Source organism: Protopterus annectens, chromosome 10.part0 (assembly GCF_019279795.1).
Source record: "Protopterus annectens isolate FY-2018-M chromosome 10.part0, PAN1.0, whole genome shotgun sequence".
Classification (NCBI taxonomy): domain Eukaryota; kingdom Metazoa; phylum Chordata; order Ceratodontiformes; family Protopteridae; genus Protopterus; species Protopterus annectens.
Genome location: NC_056744.1, coordinates 1,356,024,207 through 1,356,049,030, shown reverse-complemented (window position 1 = coordinate 1,356,049,030; position 24,824 = coordinate 1,356,024,207). Strand labels below are relative to the sequence as shown.

The 24,824-nt window shown below is 39.8% G+C and overlaps 1 protein-coding gene across 1 annotated transcript in view; it reads left to right on the top strand.

The window, feature by feature from the left end:
• Nucleotides 1–23,839, top strand: part of LOC122813595 (vitellogenin-like) — a 108,423-nt gene extending 84,584 nt beyond the window's left edge. Inside the window, exons 25-35 of the mRNA XM_044086006.1 lie at nt 505–678; nt 1,321–1,533; nt 1,631–1,773; nt 2,122–2,260; nt 2,352–2,487; nt 12,273–12,459; nt 20,418–20,512; nt 20,744–20,838; nt 20,926–21,085; nt 21,963–22,124; nt 23,538–23,839. Coding sequence (XP_043941941.1) covers nt 505–678; nt 1,321–1,533; nt 1,631–1,773; nt 2,122–2,260; nt 2,352–2,487; nt 12,273–12,459; nt 20,418–20,512; nt 20,744–20,838; nt 20,926–21,085; nt 21,963–22,124; nt 23,538–23,656 — 1,623 coding nt within the window. The 3' untranslated portion in view covers nt 23,657–23,839. The remainder of the gene's footprint in view (nt 1–504; nt 679–1,320; nt 1,534–1,630; nt 1,774–2,121; nt 2,261–2,351; nt 2,488–12,272; nt 12,460–20,417; nt 20,513–20,743; nt 20,839–20,925; nt 21,086–21,962; nt 22,125–23,537) is intronic.
• The last annotated feature ends 985 nt before the right edge of the window (nt 23,840–24,824 follow it).

Genomic DNA, 24,824 nt, shown 5'->3' with positions numbered 1-24,824 from the left:
TGTCTGTATGTGAATGTGTGTGTGTGTGTGTGTGTGTGTGTGTGTGTGTGTGTGTGTGTGTGTGTACATATATATATATATATATATATATATATATATATATATATATATATATATGTACACACACACACACACACATATGGAGAATTTGTTGTGGAGCTAAATATATATCCATATATATATATATATATATATATATATATATATATATATATATATATATATACACATTGGTCTTTTTTCTCTCTGTTGCACATTGACAGTTTGTGCACTATTTGTATTTATGTACAAGTTTGTAGAAAAAGAGAGAGAGAAGCACTTTCGTCAACAGCTAGGGTTTTACCCTCTGGATGGCCTTTTTGATTGTTTTATTCTGCAGGAGTAAAACTGCTTGCTTATATGCTGCCACCCTATTTAGTTTTAGCAGAGAACATATGTGAATTATTTACTAGTATCTGATAATCTGATTAATACATTTTTATTATGTTTTTTTCTTTACTACAGATGTCCAGAAGTCAAAGTTCTACACCAAGACAGCAATTTTCTTCCAGCAGTAGCAGCAGAAGTAGTTCCAGCAGCAGCAGCAGCAGTTCTAGCAGCAGTAGCAGCTCCAGCAGCAGCAGCAGTTCCAGCAGCAGCAGCAGCAGCAGCTCTTCTAGTAGCCAGTCTTCACAGCAGGTTAGTATTATAATAAAAAGGCTTGTTTTTTTAAGGCTTTGTGGCAGGGAATTTTAAAACTGCTGTTCTTGCAAAATGACTGCTTTGCTAGTCTGCAGATTTTAGGTGCACTGCACAAAACATGAAGCAGGACTACTGCTACCAGACATTCCAGTAGACAAAACTGCTACCTGTTCTTATCAGAATTTGCTTTCTTCCTGGCATTCTTACATTAAAACATATACACAATAATTATTGTCCTGAACTGAAAAATAAAGTGAAAGTAAAATTATCCCATTTAAAATATGCTTAGACAATGACAACTTTATCCTTTTTGTTGAATCCAATTTCAAAAGCTATATGAGAAAAACATGTTTCCAATAAAGCACCAGCAAATTGTAACCACCTCCAGAAAGACACAGACAATCTGATTGGCTGCCCTTTAGGAAAGAACTCCACACACACCTATCAGAAGAAGACTACTGCACTTAGTTTGTTGATAAAAGATAGCGCCTGTAGTTTCAGTATCCTCTTTCAGTTACTTAAGTTTAGCAATCTTTGCTGGATAGGTATCGTAGCTTTTTATGCAAGTTATATGGTCTACATTCATCTGGGAAATTAAATGTCTGTGAAATTAAGCTCTTGTTTGCTTTTTTATTTCAGATCCAATTCCTAGGAGACCATACAACACCTATAGTTGTGGTTGTTGTTCGGGCCAAGAGGAGTGATGGCAAACAGCGAGGTTACCAAATTGCTGCTTATGCAGACCTCAAAGGACCCAAACCCAGAGTACAGCTATATGCAGAGGAAATCTCCAGGTCCAGCAGATGGAAAGTGTGCGCTGATGCAGCAATTCCCAGCAATTACAAAGCAGCGGTAAATGAGAAATACAATTTTAATAAGCATTTCATATGAGTCACTGTGCACCTCTATTCCCTTCTTATTCAAATATGTTATTTTTTTTTCATTTTAGGCAACTATGAAGTGGGGCCAGAACTGCAAAGACTACATGATCACTGTTAAGGCAAAGACGGGTCAGTTTGCATCCCATCCAGCTGTGCAGCTCAAGCTAGAATGGAGCAGGCTTCCTCAGATGGTGAAAGAAAGCACAAAAATGTAAGAGACTACATGTTACTCTTTCCTTATAAATGCATTTTGTGTGTGTGTGTGTGTGTGTGTGCACGTGCGTGCATGTGTGTGTGTGTGTGTGTGTGTGTGTGTGTGTGTGTGTGTGTGTGTGTGTGTGTGTGTGTGTGTGAATGGTTGTAATATGTATATATTAACTCAGACATTTATATATTTCCTTGTACAGTATTCTTATTTTGTGTTTAGCAGCATTTTATGAAGATAGATTTTGCATTATAATTTCACTGGAAATGCACCTGCAGATCTACACAGACTTGAATGTGTTTACAGTAATTTTCATGCATTTTAAAAGAGTAACTCAATAATTCTATTTTTCAGGGTCTCTGATTATGTGCCAGGTGTTGCTTTACTGTCAGGATTCAGTTACAAAATGCAGAACAATCCTTCTCATGAGCTTTCAGCAATTTTAGCTGCAACATCTCCAAGAACTTTGGACTTAGCCTTCAGAATTCCAAAAGTGAGAGACAGGGCATTCCATTGCATTTGTTTTTCTTGTATGGTAGTCACTTAATTTCAGTTCAACAATGTATGTTATGGGTTTCTTGCAGGAAACCTTCTGCTACAGAGGCTTACAACTACCAGCTGCATTACCTGTAACTAAGGACACCAGTGGAGCAGATCTCCCTGAAGCTATGTTACGTACTCTACGTGAACTTCCTGAATTGATAGCAATGGCAGATACAGGTTTGATATTAAAAAATATTTAAAATGTACATATTTTATTTGGCAGAAGCATCATTCTTATAAGAGATGCTCTAGTTTATTATTGCACAATATATAAAAAAGAAACAGACAACTGGTGCCAGAGCCATGGCCTCAAGCTAAATGCCAAAAAGTGTATAGTCATCCCCTTTGGCAAAAACAAAGTGCCCACAAATTACCACATAGGTGGTAATCCATTAAGTACAGAAGAAGTAATTAGGGACCTGGGGACCCAAGTTGATAGCAATCTCTCATTTGACAACCACGTGGCCAAAGTGGTTTGAAAAACATTTTATATAGCCCACCTAATCATGAAGGGATTCACATCTAGATCAGGGGAGGTCATCGTGCCTCTTTACTCATCCCTCATCAGGCCCATAATTGAGTACAATGCCCCTTTTGGGATGTACCTTACCAGACACCTGCAGCAACTGGAAAGACCCCAAAAGTACCTCACCAAGAGGATCAAAGGGCTCAAACAGATGCCATATGCTGCCCGGTTAAAGAAACTCCAGCTCTACTCAGTGGCATACCACCTGTTCAGAGGCGATCTGTGCCTGACATATAAAGCCATGTCCAACCCGGAATTAATGGACATGCTGCACCTCAGAAAATCCAAATCCCATCGAGCTACGCTCGAGAGACTTGAACCTCAGCACTGAAATAAATAGGACATGCTGGAGGGACAGATTCATAACCCAGAGGCTCCCTTCACTCTGGAATAAAATCCCAGTCCAGGTTAGGCAGAGTCCCTCATTGACTCTTCAAGAGGAATCTTGATGAGTGGATGGGAGATCGTAGGTTTACCCCGGGTATCACTTCTGTGTCACTGTTAGACAAAGGCACAGTATACTAACCTCGAAAAAGGGCATAGCAAAATAAATTTAAAATGGGTGGCGAAAGCCAAACACATTCTGGCTAGGCTTATAAATGCCGTAGGGCAGATAGCCTAGTATGAACCTATGAACCTATGAACCTATGAACTGAATGTTCAAAACTTTACTTTTTTACGTGGCACTGCAATATATTTTAAAAGATCAGCAGAAACTGTTTTTTATACTTAAACATGAAGACATATTGCATATAGCTCTCATTTTGCTTACCAATTCAGATAAGCTATTCAGCATTATTCTGTTTGTTTTGAGCAGAAGTATTGCATTGCAGTGTCATAAGATCTCAATTATTAGAAAGGAATACTGTTCACGCAATTGGATTTTCTCATACATTTCCTTAAAAAATTTTATTCTGCAGCATAAGTAAATATTATCTCCTTTATTAAAAGCACAGCTGTGACAAAATATACTTTTATTTAGTTTTTAGTGACAATAAAGACAATTAAAACAGTTGCAACAATAAAAATGGACATCTGTAACAAAACAGGTAGATGGAATGGCTTAGAAGGAGTCATATCTAAGGTCTACTGCACACATGAAATTCAAAGCAGAACTTGCTGTGACAAGATACTGCTAAATGAACAATTCATTAACAGAAAGGAGTATGGCTATAGGTATTTGTGCCGAGCTCACAAAGCTTCAGCTATACTGAACATGTTTAGAACACTGCCAAATATAAACTTTCAGCTAAAATTTTAGGGTGAACAGCATCTATGCTTAATATGTATTAACTGCCAGTTAGATTTAATTTTTGTGGAAGGGGTTACATTTAAAAAATAATAATTATGAGTTGTTTTAAAACTAGGCATCTTTGGAAGGCTTAGAACAGTATTATGGGGAGACTGGAAAATAAAGCAAATGGCCATCATAAGCCAAAGTGCATGCAAATGCTTGTGGGACCCTCTCATACATACAGTCACAGACACTAAAACAGACACAAAGACACACACACACACACACACACACACACACACACACACACACACACACACACACACACACACACACACACACACACCAAATGTGTTTACATTTTTATTTTGTGGTCAGACTTAACTACGGTTGTGCATGGTATTGCAGATTGTGTACCCTGCATATGCACAGTGCAGTTATCACAAAGCATACACTGCCTAGTCACACAATATGGCAGTCTGTGCAGTAGTATGTCCTGTGCATGGAGCCAGTTATTTGGGTGAGGGTCTTAAGTATAGATTGCAACAGATTAATTCTTATACACATATAATGCTGACCAATTGTACAGAACAAAAGATATATATATATATATATATATATATATATATATATATATATATATAGTTTACTATTAAAATGTGGAATGGCAGGTCATCATGTAAAGATTGATCGAATGTGTGTTCTACCAATATCTGTAATGTCAACTGAAAATATTTTAATTCATATCAGCAAAAGTGAGTATACATTCGCTAATATGAAGTTGATGTTTTAAACTGAGATCACGGTACAGTGTGGATCAGGAAATTTTCCCTTTTTGCTACTGTAATGTGATCTCATATTTGATATATATATATAATATGCAAGGGGTGTGCAGAGGGGCTTGCCCCATCCAAAAGCATTGATGGTAACACAGATATTTGACATTAGAAGTTCCAATGTTTGAATGCTGATTGTTGTGGTTACCATTTCCAACATTTTGGTAATATTGTATTACCAAAGTCGGATGAACACTTTGATAATTTTGTTAAAAAATGTTTTGTGTTTCAGTATTTTGATAGTAAACCTATACACGCACACACACATAGATATATAGATAGATATATAGATAGATAGATAGACAGATAGATAGATAGATAGATTGCTTAGATATCTGTTGTATATATATATATATATATATATATATATATATATATATATAGAGAGAGAGAGAGAGAACAGTATATATTTTTTGGCTTTATAATTTGCACATTCCTCACATCTGCATTGAAACTGTCTCCCGCCCCCCCCCCCTCATTTCCTGCCTTGTCTTCAGCTATATAATTGAGCTAGTGTTGTGTGTCCTGTTAATTAACAATCTGCATTCAAACTGGAACCTTAGTTTGAGAGACAGCCTTACAGAACTATCTGCAATTATATAGAGCTGAGTATATTTTTCTGCATTATTCTGTATTATAGAGCTAAATTGTTTGCTTAGATATCTGTTGAACATATAGATATAGAGAAAAGTATATCTTTTTTGGCTTTATAATTTGCACATTCCTCACATCTGTGTTGAAACTGTTTTTCCCCACCCCCCTGCCCAGTTCTTGGTTGTAGTTTAAATTTGGTGGCTTTTTCAGTGCCCTCCCCACTGTAGATTTGATCTAAGACACTCCCCCAGGCCCATCTCTTTACCGCATTCTACCTAATTAACCCTTTCTGCACTTCTAACTTGCTTTTAGTCCTTTTTAATTTAACTACATTTTTTCAAGCTGTGTCTGGACTAATATTGCTACATATTCAAGTGTGCCAGCTTGCACTGCATGATAATTGTATTTACTACTGCTTTTGCTACTTTTCTGAAAGAAAAAAAAAAATTCATCTGCTTTTACTGTACTTGTGTTTCTTTCTACTTTATTTTGCTTTTGCGTCATCTTAAAAGTACTCAATTGTATTTATTACTGCTTGGTGTAACTCATTCTAAGCCTTTTAGTTTCAACACTTGGGCTTCAGACCAGTTGTTTTACATTGAGAGGGTTTGTGGTCTGCACTGTAGTGGCAGAACAGGTAGCTTACATCCTTCTAAGTTGGGAACTGCTGATTGAGAGCTCAGTGTCTGTTATTCCTAAAGTGTATTAATTCTGGTTTAAGCACTTGGGCTTTTAGGCCAGTTATTTTACATTAAGAGGGTTCGTGGTCTGCACTCTTGTGGGAGGAGAGGCTGGACTCCGCCCTTCTGAGCTGGGAATTTCTGGTTAAAGGCTTATAGTGCATGCATATCTGAACTGCTTCTTACTGAAATCGGTACACCTTGTTTCCTGTAGCATAGACTAGATCAAGGCCTGCTGAATCTAGCTTTGTTTGTATAACTTGAGCACTAATCCAGGTATTCAATTGTATTTATTACTGCTTGGTAGTAACTTGATTAAAGTGTAGCTATCATTCTAAGTCTTTTGGATTAAGCACTTGGGCTTCAGACCAGTTGTTTTACATTAGGAAGGTTTGTGGCATGCACTGTGGTGGCAGGACAGGTAGCTTTCATCCTTCTAAGTTGGGAACTGCTGACTGAGAGCTCAGTGTCTGTTATTCCTAAAGTGTATTAGTTCTGGTTTATGCACTTGGGTTTCAGGCTAGTTATTTTACATCAAGAAGGTTCGTGGTGTGCACTCTTGTGGGAGGAGAGGCTGGACTCTGCCCTTCTGAGCTGGGAATTTCTGGTTAAAGGTTTATAGTGCCTGCATATTTGAACTGTTTCTTACTGAAATTGGTACACCTTGTTTGCTCTGGCATAGACTAGATCCAGGCCTGCTGAATCTAGCTTTGTTTGTATGCTTGTTGTTTGTTTGCTTGTTATTTCCCTGGAATGCTAATTCCACCTAAAATGCAGCTTCTCAGCGCTTCTGTGGATCCCTAGTGATATCTGCATTGCTTACTGTACTTATTTCCTTGTTTCACTTGAAAGTAAGTTACTGTTTGTCATTTTTTGCATTTAAGTTACCTGTAACACATTGCACTTAAGTTACCTGGCACTTGCTCACTAAAGCAATTATATAAGTCAGCACTAAAAATTAAAAGCAGTACACCCTCACTCCCCATTGGCCCTTGTTTTCAATTATAAAGGAATTCCCAATATTATTCCAGCATGTCCAAAGGTCAGTTGTCAATCTCTTCTCCGGTCCAGCTGGTGAATCTGGGAATCTTGAGGCAATGTTACAACTGCCTCATGTACACAGACAACCCTCTCCTCCTCCCAACAAATTCCAACACATGTGAGAGATGCAACCATATAGCCAAACTGGAGGCTAACTTCTCTCAACTCAGTACTGGCATAACCAGTCAGGAGGAAGGAAACCACACTCACTACAATTCCAGTCTCACATAGACCTACCACGACAGCAAACCAAACACATAATCACACAAAAACATACTTGGAGGCTCTAAATAAAGATCTGCCTAAGCAGCAGAGACCTACAAAGCAGACACCCAAGCAACTGCTACCCCAAAACAAAACACGTGCAACACATATCTCACAAAGCCAGTGTGCCGAACAGTCACAGCCCTTAAGGCTAAATAACACACCTGATACACTTGTAATAGGTGACTCTATCGTCAGGCACACTGGCGTCCCGCTCACCAGGCTGAACAAGGAGAAGGTCACGGTGAGCAACCTGTTGGGCGCTAGGATCCGCCACATAACACAAGCACTCAGGTCACTCCAAGGCAAGTACAAATATGACTCAGTCATTGTCCATGCTGGTGTGAATGACCTGAGAAGTACCTCCCTGGACTACATGAAAAGAGACATAGAGAAGCTCTCTGAGCATGTAGCCCAGGCCGGTATGACCCTGACCTTGAGTAGCATCTTACCCTCACCAAGAATGATGCCACAATATGAAGACAAGATGATCAATTTCAACAATTGGCTTAAGTACTGGTGTCATTCAAAGGGGATCCAATGCCTGTCAGCCTGGGATGATATGCTCAACAAGCCACGATGCTTCGCTAGGGATGGCTTGCACCTGTCACCCCTGGGCTTTCGGATATTGGCAAAGGCTCTTGCTACCCCCATAGTGCCTTTTTTAGGCATGGCTCAAAAGACAAACCCACCTCCATAGGTATCACAAGGGATAAGAAACTAAGAGTAATGCTACTCAATGCCAGAAGTCTAAACCTCAAGATGCACGCACTTGAAACTCTCCTTAGCATGGAGAACATCGATATCTGTGCAGTAACAGAAACCTGGTTCAGGGCTCCTGGGAGCACCCCAGCACTACCAGGTTATACCTCATACCATGCTTTTCGGCCCCAAAACTTGGACCGAACCAAAAAAGTAGGGGGACTATCAATATTCATCAAAGATACCCACACCTCCAGGTTAGTGGCAAAGCACAAAGCATCAGAGACTATCCATGTGCAACTAACAGTGGGTAAAACTGCCTTCCAGTTTTTAGCCTGCTACAGACCACCCTCCCAAACTCAGGAACCCCACTCGGCCTTCCTGAGAACACTGGAAAATATGAAGGTCTCTCCAAACACCATTATATTGGGCAATTTCAACTACCCAAACATATTCTGGGAGCATTACTCTAGCTCCAACACCCTAGCCCAAAGGTTCCTAAAATTCATAAACTCAAATGCTATGGAACAACTTGTTACCACTCCCACAAGAGGGGAAAACATACTGGACCTGATCATCACCAACATGGGGACTCTATGCTCTAGACCAGAAGTGTATCCCTCACTGGTAAGATCAGACCATAAACTGATCTCACTGGATATTCACATCCCGACCCCACCCCCTGCCCAGAAAACTGCAGTGAAAAACTTCTCTAAAGCAAATTTCACACTCCTCAAAACCGAGGTGAAATCCTTCAAAGCCCCAGGGCCTGCGGAAAATACGGCCCAGACCGCAGAATCCTTTATAAATGCATTCTATGAACACCTTCAGGAATGCATGGATCATGCAATCCCAAATAAAACCAAGACCCAATCCTCCAAAGGCAGACGTCCTGTCTGGTGGACCCCAGCCATAAACAAACTATACAATAGAAGGAGGAAGCTACTACATGATAGAGCTAAATCCCAAAAAGGGAAGGCATCTCTGATCAGTATTAGCAAAAAACTAAGGGCACTCATAAAATTGTCTAAGGCCAGCTTCGAGAGAAAAATTGCACAGGACACTAAGGAAAATCACAAGGCTTTCTTTAGTTATGTTAGGAACCTGGGTGGGAATTCCCAGATATGCCCAGAATTAGTCCAAAATGACAAAAAATACACCGAACCCACAGACATTGCCAACATCCTAGCTGACAGGTTCAGCACAAGCTTCTCCCCCCCCTCCCCACCAAAAGGGCAAATATCTATCCCAGCAGAGTGCTGCCCCCCTAACATCTCAGATGCTCAAGTAAGAGCCGCCCTCTCCAAAGCAAAAAACACAGCATTAATGGGACCAGACGGTGTCCCAGGCTGCATCCTACATGGACTCCAAGAAGAGCTAAACCCAAACATAAAACTACTGTTCAATCTCAGCCTTACTACAGGATATGTACCCAAAGAGTGGCGTACAGCAACAGTGGTCCCTCTCCACAAAGGTGGTGCCTCAACGGACCCTGGAAACTATCGCCCCATAAGCCTGACTAGCTTGGTCTGCAAAGCTATGGAAAGGATCATCATGAACCTCATAAATAAAGATATTGGGGACCTACAGACACTGGATCCTACCCAGTTCGGCTTTGTTAAGGGCAGATCCTGCCTCTTAAACCTGGTCAACTTCTTTGAAACAGTCACCAAGGCCATTGACAAAGGGAAGGTGGTCCACACAGCCTACCTGGACCTCTCAAAAGCCTTCAATACAATACCCCACTCGGGCATTATAGATAAGCTCACCAGCTTAAATATAAACCCCTATGTCACTAGATGGGTTGCAAACTGGCTCAAGGACAGAACCCACATGGTTAGAATTGCTGGAGCCATGTCAGACTCCAAATCAGTTACAAGTTGCGTCCCACAAGGCTCAGTCCTGGGACCTCTCTTGTTCTGTATATATTTCTCTGAGGTACAGGCCAACACAGAAGGACTGTGGCTGACCAAGTTCGCAGATGACTGCAAACTGGGTGCCATAATCGACTCTCCAGCCGACACAAGCATCCTCCAAAAGGGCCTCATAGAAACAGACAACTGGTGCCAGAGCCATGGCCTCAAGCTAAATGCCAAAAAGTGTATAGTCATCCCCTTTGGCAAAAACAAAGTGCCCACAAATTACCACATAGGTGGTAATCCATTAAGTACAGAAGAAGTAATTAGGGACCTGGGGACCTAAGTTGATAACAATCTCTCATTTGACAACCACGTGGCCAAAGTGGTTAGAAAAACATTTTATATAGCCCACCTAATAATGAAGGGATTCACATCTAGATTAGGGGAGGTCATCATGCCTCTTTACTCATCCCTCATCAGGCCCATAATTGAGTACAATGCCCCTTTTGGGATGTACCTTACCAAACACCTGCAGCAACTGGAAAGACCCCAAAAGTACCTCACCAAGAGGATCAAAGGGCTCAAACAGATGCCATATGCTGCCCGGTTAAAGAAACTCCAGCTCTACTCAGTGGCATACCGCCTGCTCAGAGGCGACCTGTGCCTGACATATAAAGCCATGTCCAACCCGGAATTAAGGGACATGCTGCACCTCAAAAAATCCAAATCCCATCGAGCTACATGCTCGAGAGACTTGAACCTCAGCACTGAAATAAATAGGACATGCTGGAGGGACAGATTCATAACCCAGGGGCTCCCTTCACTCTGGAATAAAATCCCAGTCCAGGTTAGGCAGAGTCCCTCATTGACTCTTCAAGAGGAATCTTGATGAGTGGATGGGAGATCGTAGGTTTACCCCGGGTATCACTTCTGTGTCACTGTTAGACAGAGGCACAGTATACTAACCTCGAAAAAGGGCATAGCAAAATTAATTTAAAATTGGTGGCGAAAGCCAAACATACTCTGGCTAAGCTTATAAATGCCCTAGGGCAGATAGCCTAGTATGACCCTATGAACCTATGATAGACAGACAGACAGATAGATAGATAGATAGATAGATAGATAGATAGATAGATAGATAGATAGATATAGATAGATGGATGGATAGATAGATAGATAGATAGATAGATAGATAGATAGATAGATAGATAGATAGATAGATAAACAGATAGATAGATATGCATTCATCCACAACCCCTTTTTCCATTTTTCCACATGGGGTCGGTGTGTCACTTCAACAGTGACAATTAACTAGACCCAAGCTTCACACTGCCAGGTGACTAACCCTGCTGCAGCTGTTTTTCAGTATCACACACTCACATGCACACTCACACCTAGGATCAGTTTAGAGTGTCCAGTTTACCACCTATTGCATTCCTGTGGAATGTGGGAGGAAACCGAAGCACCCAGAGGTATATGTTTTATTACATCTGCCTTACAGTTTGGGTACATTTATATTGTCACCAGAAGAGGACATTTACCTTCCTTTTTCCTGGCTGTGGGGCAGAATGCCCATTGGTAGACTTCTGTTGTGCAGTGTAGTGTTATGTTGCAGGATGGTTTTGGTACCTGTTATGATTGACTTTGACTTCTATTTCATGATCTATGAACATGCACTTTTCATATCTTCTGTACACAGTCCTTGAAAAATGTAACTGAGGCCAGATTGAATCATGGTGGGTTGTATCTTATGAATGGATATGCATTTCTCAGAGTACTGTCCCTACACAATATAATAATGACTATGTGAATCTGAAGTATTATTAGGTACTCATAGTCATTCTGCATGCTTTGCTTATGCACTGAACAGCAGTTCCTAAACAGTCGATGAAACAGTGTTGCATAAGAGGAATGTATCTTCTGACACATCAGTCACTATTCTTGGATTTCAAAATGAGCTTTTATGGTATTTTTAGAGCTCTTTTGTAGACCATAAATTGATGAGTTGTAGTTGGCAGAATGCTATTGCGCCTGTAATAAATGCATCACTTTTCTAAACCATACATGGAAATAATTACCATTAAAATATATGGTTTTAGTCATTTATTATGATACCGACAGATAATTATAGCAGAAGTACTGCACGGTGATGTAGGCCAATTCATTATAACTTTGCACAAGTATTCAGTAGCACATGGCATAAACGGTATTTGTAAATATTTTCAGCTGAGTGCACAGCACAAGAGAACATGGTGACAACATTTAACAACATGAAACTGGAGTATGAAATGGCTGAAGGTTGTCATCACATCCTGGCACAAGACTGCAGTCAGGAACTGGACTTCCTTGTCATGATAAAACGAGCTGAGGGGTCTCCTGAAAAGAAAGCAGTTCATGTAAAGCTTCCTGACCTGTAAGTATCTTGTATTCAGTATGCAAACATGTAATTCTGTATGTTCTGAGTGTCCACGTTTAACTCACATATAACATATTTCTGCAGAAAGACACTGATTGTAGAATTACAAGCCAGCAAATATGTTTTTTTTCCAAAAATGATTTATCATGCTGTATAGATTCCAAAATAACTGTTGGACGATAAGGAGGTTTAAATTCCATATTCTCCTATATCAGTGGAAACTGCCAATATTATTTCAACTAAATATAAATTACTGTGGAAGTGTTAACCTTTGTGGTAGCATGTTTTCATTAGCAGAGTTGTTTTTGGGCATCAGTGGTTCACCAATTTTATTTCAGATAATAGTACTTTTGTTGACCATTGGACTCAGCAATTTAACTGGCTCCCATAGTTTTCAGATTGTATATATTTTGATATTCAACAGAAGCTTGAAGCTCACAACTGTCAAAACACCCTATCCCCCAAATGCAAATTTTTAAGAATTTACCATCATTTCTGACCTAAAGAAATTAATTCAACAGGCAGTTTTAATTTCTTGTCTTACAAAAGTTAGTAGTCATTCATTCTTTCTAAACATAGCATTTCTGATTTCCACATTTATAACATGCTTGCCTCGCTGATAAACCAGTAGGCTAAGGCCTTGGCTTGGGTTGATAACCAACTAGAGTCCTACCGCTGGAATTTCTAACTATCCTCCCATTATCAAACTCCATCTGCTAATCATATGAGATTGTGAAGCATGTAACATGTATAGACTTACTGTGCTATTTATTGTTTTTTTGGACTTCTTTAAAGTTTAAAGTTGCATTTTCAAACTGCTGTAAGTGCTGCTGTTCTGCACTGAAACACATTGAAACTAGAATGTCTTAGTTAGTATTAAGCATCTGAGGTTCCTTAACAATTGGGCTCCAAACCAGTCATTTTACATTAAGGGGGTCAAAGTCTGCTCTCGTGTGGCAGGAGATGGCTGATTTCACCTATATGAGCTGGGAATTGCTGGTGGAAAACTCACTGTGGTCTTATATGATTGGCTTTAGGACATAGGTAGTGTAAAACCTGCTTTTTTCTGATTGTATATAAGCCTCATGCTTGAATCACACCAGTACCGCATTATTCACGGGGCAACTAGTTTGTGAGTGAGCAGCATTTATGCATTTAGTTTGGACTGTTTAGGTTTACCTAATATTATTTTAGCACCCACGACTACGGCTGCTCAGAGAGCATCTGGTGTGGGCACTGGGTAGCATTCCTGGTTAAGTTAGCTGCAGATTATACTAAGTAAGCACCCTTCCTTCATGCAGTTACAAACACCCTCCATTCCTATCCCTTGTAAGTACACATTAGGATGTGCAATCATAGATGGGCACTTTCCTGCTATCTCTGTATCTAATTTGATGCACATGGGCATCCTGAGGCAATGTAACAATTGCCTTATGTACATTGACAGCCACTTAATTCTTGAACAGGCAAATACAGTATGTGAGAGATGCAGTTACACATTGGCACTGGAAGCAAGACTCTGACATACAAACACAAAAAGCAACAAAAAGGTTGTCAGTGACTCACAAACATCACTCACTGTACTCCCAAAGGACCGCACGCATAGACTCTCATAAAAGGAAGTGCTCACATGTAACTTACCCATACCTCAAGGGCCTCTCAGATGCACTCCTCAGAAACTCCGCATGCACACAGACAAGACAATTCCCATCACAAAGCCACATCTCATTGTGTCTCAACTACCAAGCCCATAAGGCACAACACTACACTACCAAATATTCTAGTCACAGGATACTCCATTGCGAGACATGCTGCTGTCCCTCTTACCAGGCTGGATAAGGGGAAGGTTACAGTTAATTGCCTGTTATGGGCCATGATTTGCCAGATGATGCAAGCACTCAGGTCACTTACCTCTAAGTACCAGTATGACTTAGTCATAGTCCATGTGCGCATGAAAAACCTGAGGCATACTCATTGGACTATATCAAGAGAGACATGATTGAGCTCTCAGAATATGTTTCACAGGCAGGTAGGAGCCTAGCATTGAGCAGCATTCTACCATCTCCAAGGATGATGCCACAATACCAGAAGTAAATGATCAACTTTAACAACTGGCTTAGCTACTGTGTCACCCTAAAGGGGTCCAATACTTGTCAGCCTGAGAAGGACATGGTTGACAGGCCACACTGCTTTGCAAAGAATGGTCATCATCTGCCACCTGTAGGCTTTTGGATATTGGCCAAGACATTATCCACCACATATAGTGCCTTTTTTAGACAGTGCCAAACAGACAATCCTTCCAACATAACAAAAGTCGCTCATGACAAGCTAAAGTCAGTGCTAGGAGTCTCAGCAAGAAACTGCCCTCCCTGGAAACTCTCCTCACCCAGAAGAATGCTGACATCTGTGCAGTTGCTGAAACATGGTTCAAAGCCATGGAAAGCACTCCAACACTGCATGGTTATAACACTTTTCATACATTCTGACCACCCACTGAACATGAAAGAGCAAAAGGCGGAGGTGTATCTGTCTACATAAAGCATAAACACACCTCAAGGCTGGTCAAACAATATGACATGCTTGAGCTACTCCATGTCCAATTAAACATGGGAAAAATCCATTACCATGTTCTTGCTAGCCGTAGGTCCCCCACCATGAACCATGAAACCCATACTTCATACCTAAAGTTACTAGAATTACTCACCATTCAGCCCAATACTGTACTCATGGGTGATTTTAATTACTCCTCCATTAATTGAGATGCATACACAACCACTAGCTTAGAGCAGCCAGCTAGTCTGCACTTCCACTAGAGGAACAAATATCCTAGATCTGCTACTCACAAATATGGGAGAGTGCTGCACCCCCCCACACACACACACACACAATGTATGATGTTCTTACTGCTAAGATCAGATCATAAAGCAGTCTCCAGTTAAATAAAGGCAAAACTAGCCTCCCCAACCCCCAAAACTTTAAGAACTTCTCTAAGGTAAATTACACCCTATTAAGGGATGGCATAGCTTGGTTTGCAAGATCCTCAAAATCTAGAAAACATAGACATCTATGCAGTGGCATACACAAAAGCCCTGTATGACTGTATAAACAACTGCATAGAAATGGCAGTACCAGAACAAATTAAACCCAGGTCAAACTGCAAAAATAAGTCACCCTGGTGGATCTCTAGTATTAATAGGTTGTAAAAAAAAAAGGAAAATTCTGCTGAGAAGTAAGAGGGGAATGTGTACAACAGCGCAAAATTCCCTTGCTAGTCTAAACAAGTGAATCAGGGAACTAGTCATGTCTCTGAAAGCAGACTTTGAGGTAAAAATTGCCTCAAAAGCTAAGGATAACCATAAGACATTTTTCAGTTATATCCATGGTCTCATGTTTAATGAAATCTTGGAAAGTGAGAGGATGCCTGAGGAATGGAGAAAACATGTTTTGGTACCAATTCTTAAGAATAAGGGTGATGTGCAGAGCTGTAGTAACTACAGAGGGATTAAACTGATCAGTCACAGCATGAAGTTATGGGAAAGAGTAGTGGAAGCTAGGTTAAGAAGGGAGGTGATGATTAGTGATCAGCAGTATGGTTCCATGCCAGGAAAGAGCACTATAGATGCAATGTTTGCTCTGAGAGTGTTGATGGAGAAGTACAGAGAAGTTCAGAAGGAGTTGCATTCTGTCTTTGTGGACTTAGAGAAAGCATATACAGAGTGCCTAGAGAGGAGTTGTGGTATTGTATGAGGCAGTCGGGAGTGTCAGAGACGTATGTAAGAGTGGTACAGGATATGTATGAGGGTAGTGTGACAGCGGTGAGGTCTGCGGTGGGAGTGATGGATGTTGCAATGGTGATGGACAGGTTGATAGATGAGATCAGGCAGGAGTCCCCATGAACTATGATGTTTGCAGATGACATTGTTATCTGTAGTGAGAGTAGGGAACAGGTGGAGGAGACCCTGGAGAGGTGGAGATATACTCTAGAGAGAAGAGGAATGAAGGTCAACAGGACTAAGACAGAATATATGTGTGTGAATGAGAGGGAGGATAGAGGAATGGTGAGGATACAGGGAGTAGAGGTGGTGAAGGTGGATGAGTTTAAATACTTGGGGTCAGTAGTTCAGAGTAACGGTGAGTGTGGAAGAGAGGTGAGGAAGAGAGTACAGGCAGGATGGAGTGGGTGGAGAAGAGTGTCAGGAGTGATTTGTGACAGACGAGTACCAGTAAGAGTGAAAGGGAAGGTCTACAAGAGGGTAGTGAGACTAGCTATGTTATATGGGTTGGAAACAGAGGCACTGACAAAAAGGCAGGAGTCAGAGCAGGATGTGGCAGAGTTAAAGATGTTAAAATTTGCACTGGGTGTGACGAAGGTGGACAGGATTAGGAATAAGTATATTAGAGGGTCAACCCAGCTTGGAAGGTTTGGAGACAAAGCCAGAGAGGCAAGATTACGTTGGTTTGGACATGTGCTGAGGAAGGCTGCAGAGTATATTGGGAAAAAGATGCTAAGGATGAAGCTGCCAGGTAACAGGAAAAAAGGAAGGCCTAAGATAAGGTTCATGAATGTGGTGAGAGAGGACATGCAGGTGGTTGGTGTGATAGAGCAAAATGCAGAGGATAGGAAGAAATGGAAACAGACGATCCACTGTGGTGACCCCTAACGGGAGTAGCCAAAAGAAAAAGAAGATCCATGGTCTTAAGGGCAACACCCACCAATGTGCAGAATTACTTGTAGATGACAACATTCTACACTCAGCCAGAAGGTATTGCAAATCTCCTAGGCTACAAATTCAACTCAAATTTTACCTCCCCATCATCTCCAGTTCTCCACCAAGAAATACACTCCATCACTAAACCACTAATCATCACAAAAGAGCAGGTTGCTACTGTGCTCTCTAATGTTAAACACACATCTTCAGTGGAGCCTGATGATATACCAGGTTGCCTCTTAAACAGCTTACATCAGGACATATCAGGTCCATTAGGATCTCTATTTAACCACATTCTCCAGACTAGCTTTGTCCCGATAAAGTGGAGGGCAACAATAGTCATCCCTCTACATAAAAATGTACCATCTGCTGACCATGGAAATTACAGACCCATAAGTTTGACTAGTCTTGTATGTAAGGCCATGGAAAGAATAGTCATGGACCTGATAAATAATGACACAGGAAACCTCCAGTCACTGTACCTGACCCAGTCCAGCTTTGTCAAAGGCAGGTCATGTCTACTGAATCTAGTGTATTTTTTTGAGAAAGTCAGTTAGTCAATGGATGAGGGTAAAACAGTACATCACCTAACTTGACCTGTCAAAGGCATTTTACACAGTTCCCCACTCAGGTATAACTAACTCACAAAGCTGGGCATGAATCCCTATGCCACCAGATGGCTATCCAGTTGGCTCACTGACAGGACACGTGGTTAAAGTGGATGAATCCAGATCCAGAAGAGAGCAGTTACTAGTGGTGTGTTACAGGTTTCAGTGCTAGGCCCACTCTTGTTTGGAATATGCTTCTTTAAGTCAAGGCTAATGTGGAAGACCTCTGGATGACAAAATTTGCTGATGGCTGCAAATGGGGCAATCATCGAATCTCCCAGTGATATAGATATCCTTCAACAGGGTCTAGAGCAGACAAATGATTGACGCCAGAACCATGGCCTAAAATGAAATGTAAAAAATATACTTTGAGAAGTCACTGCAAATTACACCATCAATAAGACACCCATAAGAGTAGACTCAGAGGTGAGAGATTTAGGTACACAGTTAGATGGTAGCCTGAACTTTAACTGCCATGTGTCCACAGTGTGAGGAAATCCTTCTGTGTGGCACAACTTATAAGTGAAAGTATGGCATCCAGATCCAAGGGAATTATAGTCCCACTGTACTCAACCCTTATTAGACCACTAATCAATTACAATGTGCCATTTGATATGTACTTGACCTTGCACTTACAGCAGCTAGAGTGACCTCAGAAGTTCCTCAGAAAGATAATACAGCATGCAATCATGTCCTATGTGGACAGACTAAAAACCCTATCCCTTCACTCTGTCTCCTACTAACTATTAAGGGCTGACCTATGCCTGACCTTCAAGGCACTCACAAATCCAGCCCTGATGGAGCTGCTACACATCTCCAAGTCAAACAGCATGAGGGTCACCCGATGTAGGGATCTAAACTTAGCGACTCAAACAAAACATGCCTGGAGAGACAGATATGTGTCTTAGAGATTGTCCCTTCTTTAGAACAGGCTTCGTATTCGCATTAGGCAGAACCCTTCCCTGCCCCTCTTCAAATGCAGTTTTGATCAATGGACGGAGAATCACAAATTTACAGCTAGCAGCTAGGGTAGTGCCCATGTCCCTTATGAACAGGGAAAATCTGTAAGATACTCAATCATAGGCACAAATAAATGCCATCCTCTTGCCCCTGTGGGCCATCTGTTGGATAAAACTTGTTTTTTTTTGGCTAGGCTTGTAAGGCTCTTAAGCCATTAGCCTAGTAATCTCCTATGAACCTATGAACCTGTATAATCAATCCCAGTAGAACCAATGAGATCTGCCATCACTTCTTTTTGCATCACTAATGCATGCCAGGTTGGATTTCTTAACATTACTGATTCACTTCCTGATATCACCATATATTGTATGTGATAGAATCCTATTTTCTTAAATACAGTGTGCAAGAAGAAAGAAGGACTGTACCATGGGGGTGGCAAGGGGTAAGCTGTAGTCATCTGGGTAAGACTGCAACTTCTGTAGAAGATAGACAGAGTAACAGGGGAAGAAAACAGAAAGATACATATAATAAGAGAATGAAAAACAATAGATCTAAAGTTAACGAAAAGAAAATTAATGCTGACTACTGGAACAGGAATCTATGACATTCTGATGATAAAGTCTCACTATTAAGTTGTATATTTCTGCCTACATGCATGGTTCTTGATAACAGCACCGTTCTTGTCATCTAGATCATGTTGGCTGCATCCCAGGCAATGTGGATTTCTATGCAGAGTAACAAGTGGTAAGGAAACAATGCAGCATAAAAATAACTGGTAAGGAAAGAAAGCTACCCAGATAGACAGTGGATAGGAAATAACCGAGGAGTAAGTGCTCTGGTATAAGTGCATTGCTCACATGTACTCTAGATTTGTATGTTGTGGCCCATGTATCCATACTCTTATACATGGTTGGTCAAGTCCATGCATGTTGGCTGGAGAGCAGACATAATCCCAGCAATTTTTAGGCTCAAGACAAGAAACCACCCAAAGGCATGTGAGTCTGTTTCATGCTCACACTTCCAACAATTTGCCTTCATTCATTATGCTGTATGCATGTATTTGATGGGGTTACCAAACTACAGAGCCGAACCTGCACAAACATGAGATGAGCCGGAAAACCTCCACAGAGATGAGACAGCAGACAAGAATCAGCACTGTCAGATCTCTATACTTAACATCTGCTCTATTATGAATTAAGAATGGAAATGTTTTGGCCTATATGGGGTTACTAAGAGCACTGCCCACTCAGTAAAATTATCCGTGCCAATACCCTGGATTTTCTGACTCATGCTATATACTTTTATGAGCACTAGATCTTACTGCCCAGGTTCTGTTCTGCTACAATGAGCTATAGTGTTCATGCTATAGCCCTGTACTTCCCCTTCACAGCCAGTGTTGGAATTAGATATTGCTGTTCTTACAGTTACTACATTATATGCTTCCTTAATTAGTGTAGCCATACCATTTACTCATTACTTTTTCCAGTTATTGCACCCATTGTTTGACCACAGATTATCCTGAAACCAATCGCAGGCACTTAATTTTGAACAGCATTTAAAGCAGGTCAAGATGCACCAAAGTCACATCTAACTGAGTTTTGTGCTGCAGTAATTCGGTGTTCAGCTAAGTTATTTTTAAATGTTGAAATAACTGAATTACACTGCTGTTTCCTTACAGAGAGCTTGAGATGGTACCATCAGGTGATTCCATCAGGGTGCTACTGAATGGTGTTGAGAAACCACTACAAGCTGGTTCATCTGTGGACTTAACTGGTATGTATATACGCAGGCATGCACACACATAAATGTGCGCACACACACACAGACACACGCGCGCACACACACACACACATATAAAGAGAGAGAGATACATACATGTATCAATTTGAATTTTATGCATTTAGATTACTAACGGTAATATCCATTGCACATTTTCTTTTCAGAAGGATCTGAATGCTTTGAGTGAAGACAATACATTTAAGTACATTATTTTAATTTTTGTAGATTCTGTTTCTCTTTATCCTGAAAGTGATGGTATATATCTCCAAGCTTCAGATCATGGAATTGAGCATTTATATTTTGATGGAAAAACATGCAAGGTATAGTTTTAATATAGTTTTTTTTAAGTCCATTTAGATTACTTAGCTTTTGCATGAAAGAGACTAATATTTGTTCTTCCTGTATAGATCACGGCTTCTTCTTGGATGAGAAAAAGAACATGTGGCTTGTGTGGTCACAACGATGGTGAAACAATGCAGGAGTTTAAGAAGCCTTCAGGATCTCTGGCACTGAATGCAGCAAGCTTTGCTCAGTCTTGGATTGCACCAGGACAGTCGTGCTCTGAAGGTAATACCAATAACTTACCTTTGTTGTAATAGCAAATAAAGCTTTCCACTTCTGGTGACATGCAACAAAGGCAACCCAGACCAGTAGAATGACAGTCTTTATCAGAACAGAGTACTCAGAATCTTTTATCAAGTTAAGGAAAATATTCAGATGGAATTAATTAATTATTAGCAAATTAAGCAAAATGTTTTTCCTCATGTTTGTTCTAAATATATCATGAAGTTTAAAATATGTTCAAGTATATCAAAATATTATTAAAAAAAAAAGAAAGAAAGAGAGAAAAAATGACATAATTGATGTGACTGAGCTGAAGTTATATTCTGGCCTTCCAGAAATATATCAATGAATGTAACCAATGAATGGCCAAAAACAAAAACAAAAAAAATGGTTAAATACAATAGAATTGCCTGCAATAGTAAGCTGCGTGCAGGTATGTTACTCTTCCTCCCTGCTAGGCTAGCTAGATGGTTATCCTCTCCTTAGCCAGCTCATACCTTATTGTTTTGCTCTTTTAGATTGAGTTTGTACCTACAGTCTGATACATACACAGTGCTCTTTATCAGGATGTGTACCAACCCCTTGCCCTGTGAGAATGAGCTAGTGCTAGCTACTCACTCCCATCCCTCTCAGACAGTTCTTCCACTAACCAGGTTCAAATCTCTCCTAAAACATCTAGGGCTTAGTTAGGGCTTTCTTACTCTGCAGCAGATAAACAGCCAAGCTCCTTTGTTCTTTTTCAAATGCTGCAACAATAGTACATCATTTATAGACAATAATCTTAGTATTATAATGAGCAACAATGAAATAAAATATATGTCACTAAAATATTAGGTGAAAAGAAGATCAGTATTATTTTATTTCTTATTTTTTCTTGCAGCATGCAAACTGCAGCATTCATTTGTTAAACTGGAAAAAAAGGTTATCCATGAGGGAGAAAACTCCAAGTGCTATTCCATTGATCCTGTCCTGCGCTGCTTACCAGGATGTTCACCAGCTAAAACTACCCCAGTTACTGTTGGATTCCATTGCCTCCCAGCAGGTGAGTTAGATGGTAAATGTTAAAAAGGAAAATTATGTCCGGAAAGAACACTGTGTATTATGATTTTTATTTTATCTAAACGGAAGTATTCAACATCATAAATAGAATTTCTGTAAATTTAATTGATAGGCAAGCATCATGCAATCAGTATGCAGGCTGTTATACCCCTGGCAAGAACAACTAGACAGTGACAAAGGGTAAGGGTGAAGCTTGGTACCTTGTGCCTGTGTTAAAAACACCTTAACCATTAAGCTCACTCCCAAACCTCTGTGATAGGATACTAAAAAAGGTTATTTTTACTTGTATCAGGGCACCAAAAAGATCAATTTGGTGAACAAAGACTTGATGAAAGCTTCCTTATTTACTCTGCTGTCAGGTCCACATCAGTGGTGATCCATTTCTGGAACTTGACTATGTTTAACTGCTGTGACTTCAGCTGCCTGAATCCATAGTGCTTAACAATTGCAAGTCAGTTAGCACACATTAACTACCCTAACCATACCATTATTTTTTCACTTTAAACTGGAATGGAGGTAAAATTAACAAGATTGTTGCTCCTTAGCTTCTTCCTAGATTTATCCTTGCACAGAAAATCACTGCTATTATTTTTCACTCCTGAACTATCAATTTTTGAGAACCCCTGCATAGTTTAGCAGCTGTACCACTAAATTCTCTTGCCAAGTCTTTTAACATCAGTGAATATATACTGATTGCTCCTTAGGATCCCCATGAGTTTTATTTATGAAGCTCTTTAACTTACCTTTCTATTTCTTCATTAACCACTCTTTAATTTTTCCTTTTTTTCTTTGATTTGTCCTTCATCAAAGCTGCCCTATGTTACTATGACAGCATGCTATAGTACAATTCCCACCATCTCTGCCATCACATTTTAACTGTGCAGAATCTCGCTATGTTTTCTTACAGATCCAGGTAAAACAGAAACATTTTCATCACTCATCTAGCTATCTTCTTCTTTTTGAGGTCTGCCTTGGTCCAGCAGAAGGCTTTTGCTGATTTTTTCCTCAGTACCTTGTACGCATCTCGTCAGTGGCCTTACACACATACTTTCTTCTCCTGTTGTATGCTTTTCCCTTATTGGCTATAACTCTTCTGTCATTTATTCAGACCATTTTATTAATTTTCCTGCAATCCTTTCTTCTCTTGATGAATTCAATATGTAGTATTTACCTGATGTTCTTTCAGAGATAATGATTATCATCAGTTCCTATCACCCTTTCAAGTTCCTTCTCTCTATATTTTGTAAGCACCAGGCTGACTCAAATCACAGTAAATGTAGTTACATTGTGATAGAGATAAGTAATATTTCATTTGCATCAGATTAACTTTACAGAAGTTTCTAGAACCTGCATTTCCTGGAACTAACATTACAACTTGTATTTGCTTTACCTGCAGAGGCCACTTTAACTAAACCTGAGGCGGAGATGAGCTTTGAGCAGAAGACCCTGGACCTGATGGAGACCGTCGATGCTCATACAGCTTGTTCATGCAGTGATGCAGCATGTCAGGCATAAATCCACATGGAATGTGTCAGCTAACTGAATGTAGATTTCGTAACTTTTATTTAAAGTATTAAAACATACAATGTAATTTAATTATTAAACTGAATATAAAGTGTTGCAACTTTTGGCAAGTTTATTTAAGTATCAGAATGTCAAGAACATTGTAGTTATTAAACATGAAAATACAAAGCACAATCTGCAATTTGTCCTTTTCTGACTGATGTTTTTGTAGTCAGTATGAAATTTGTGGTTACAGTACAGAAAGTCTTAAATCACATGGTGTGACTGGCACTTCATAAGATGATAAATGAATAAATCTCACCAGATACAAAACTGAAGTAAAGTTTCAAATGCATTTTTTTATTTCCCTGCTTTTAACTTTTGTTGCATGTCTCTCCTTTTTCTGCTTCACATGAATTTGCCAAGCATCTCCTTCAGGGATGTAATCATATCAAGCTTTCTTTAATGGACATCTGGACATTCATGGACACATTGACCCCCCCCCCCCCGACTACGTTCCCTAACCTCTCTTGGAAAACATTATTTTCTTACTCTAAAAAGACATCTTCTACACCATAATTCCTAGCAGTAACTTATTCTCAAATTTTGAATTCTGCTGCCAGAATTATGGACTTTATTTAAAACATACATCAGTATGCCTTATTAATGTAATAATATAAGCAGAAACATTTTTCTTAATATATACAGCAAGATTCACCATGACAATACCCACTTATTTTTTATGAAACATTTTGTCTCAGACATTTAGATTAGCTAATTTATTATTTAATTGCATGCCTTAATTTAGTAAAATTGTCACTGACCAAAGCATTTTAATACAGGAGGTCCACCTCTGAGACCAAGAATCCATAATAAAAGTGATGATACATAAATGAAGATATAACAAATAGAAATTGCAAGATAAAGACATCAGTAGAAATGACTTTCAATGAGAAGAGTTTAATAATAAACTATTAAAATTATTATGGCAGTTTAGAAGAAATATGCAACATTCTTGTGTGACAACTAGTGCAGAGGCTATGATCTGTTTGTTAGTTGTTTCCAATGACTAAGAGTACAGAGTTTGTTCCTTCCATCTTTATTTGCCTATTGTGTGACTCTGAAGTAGCCATTTAATCCAGTGAGCTTGCCTTATATATTTATATTGATATATGGATAT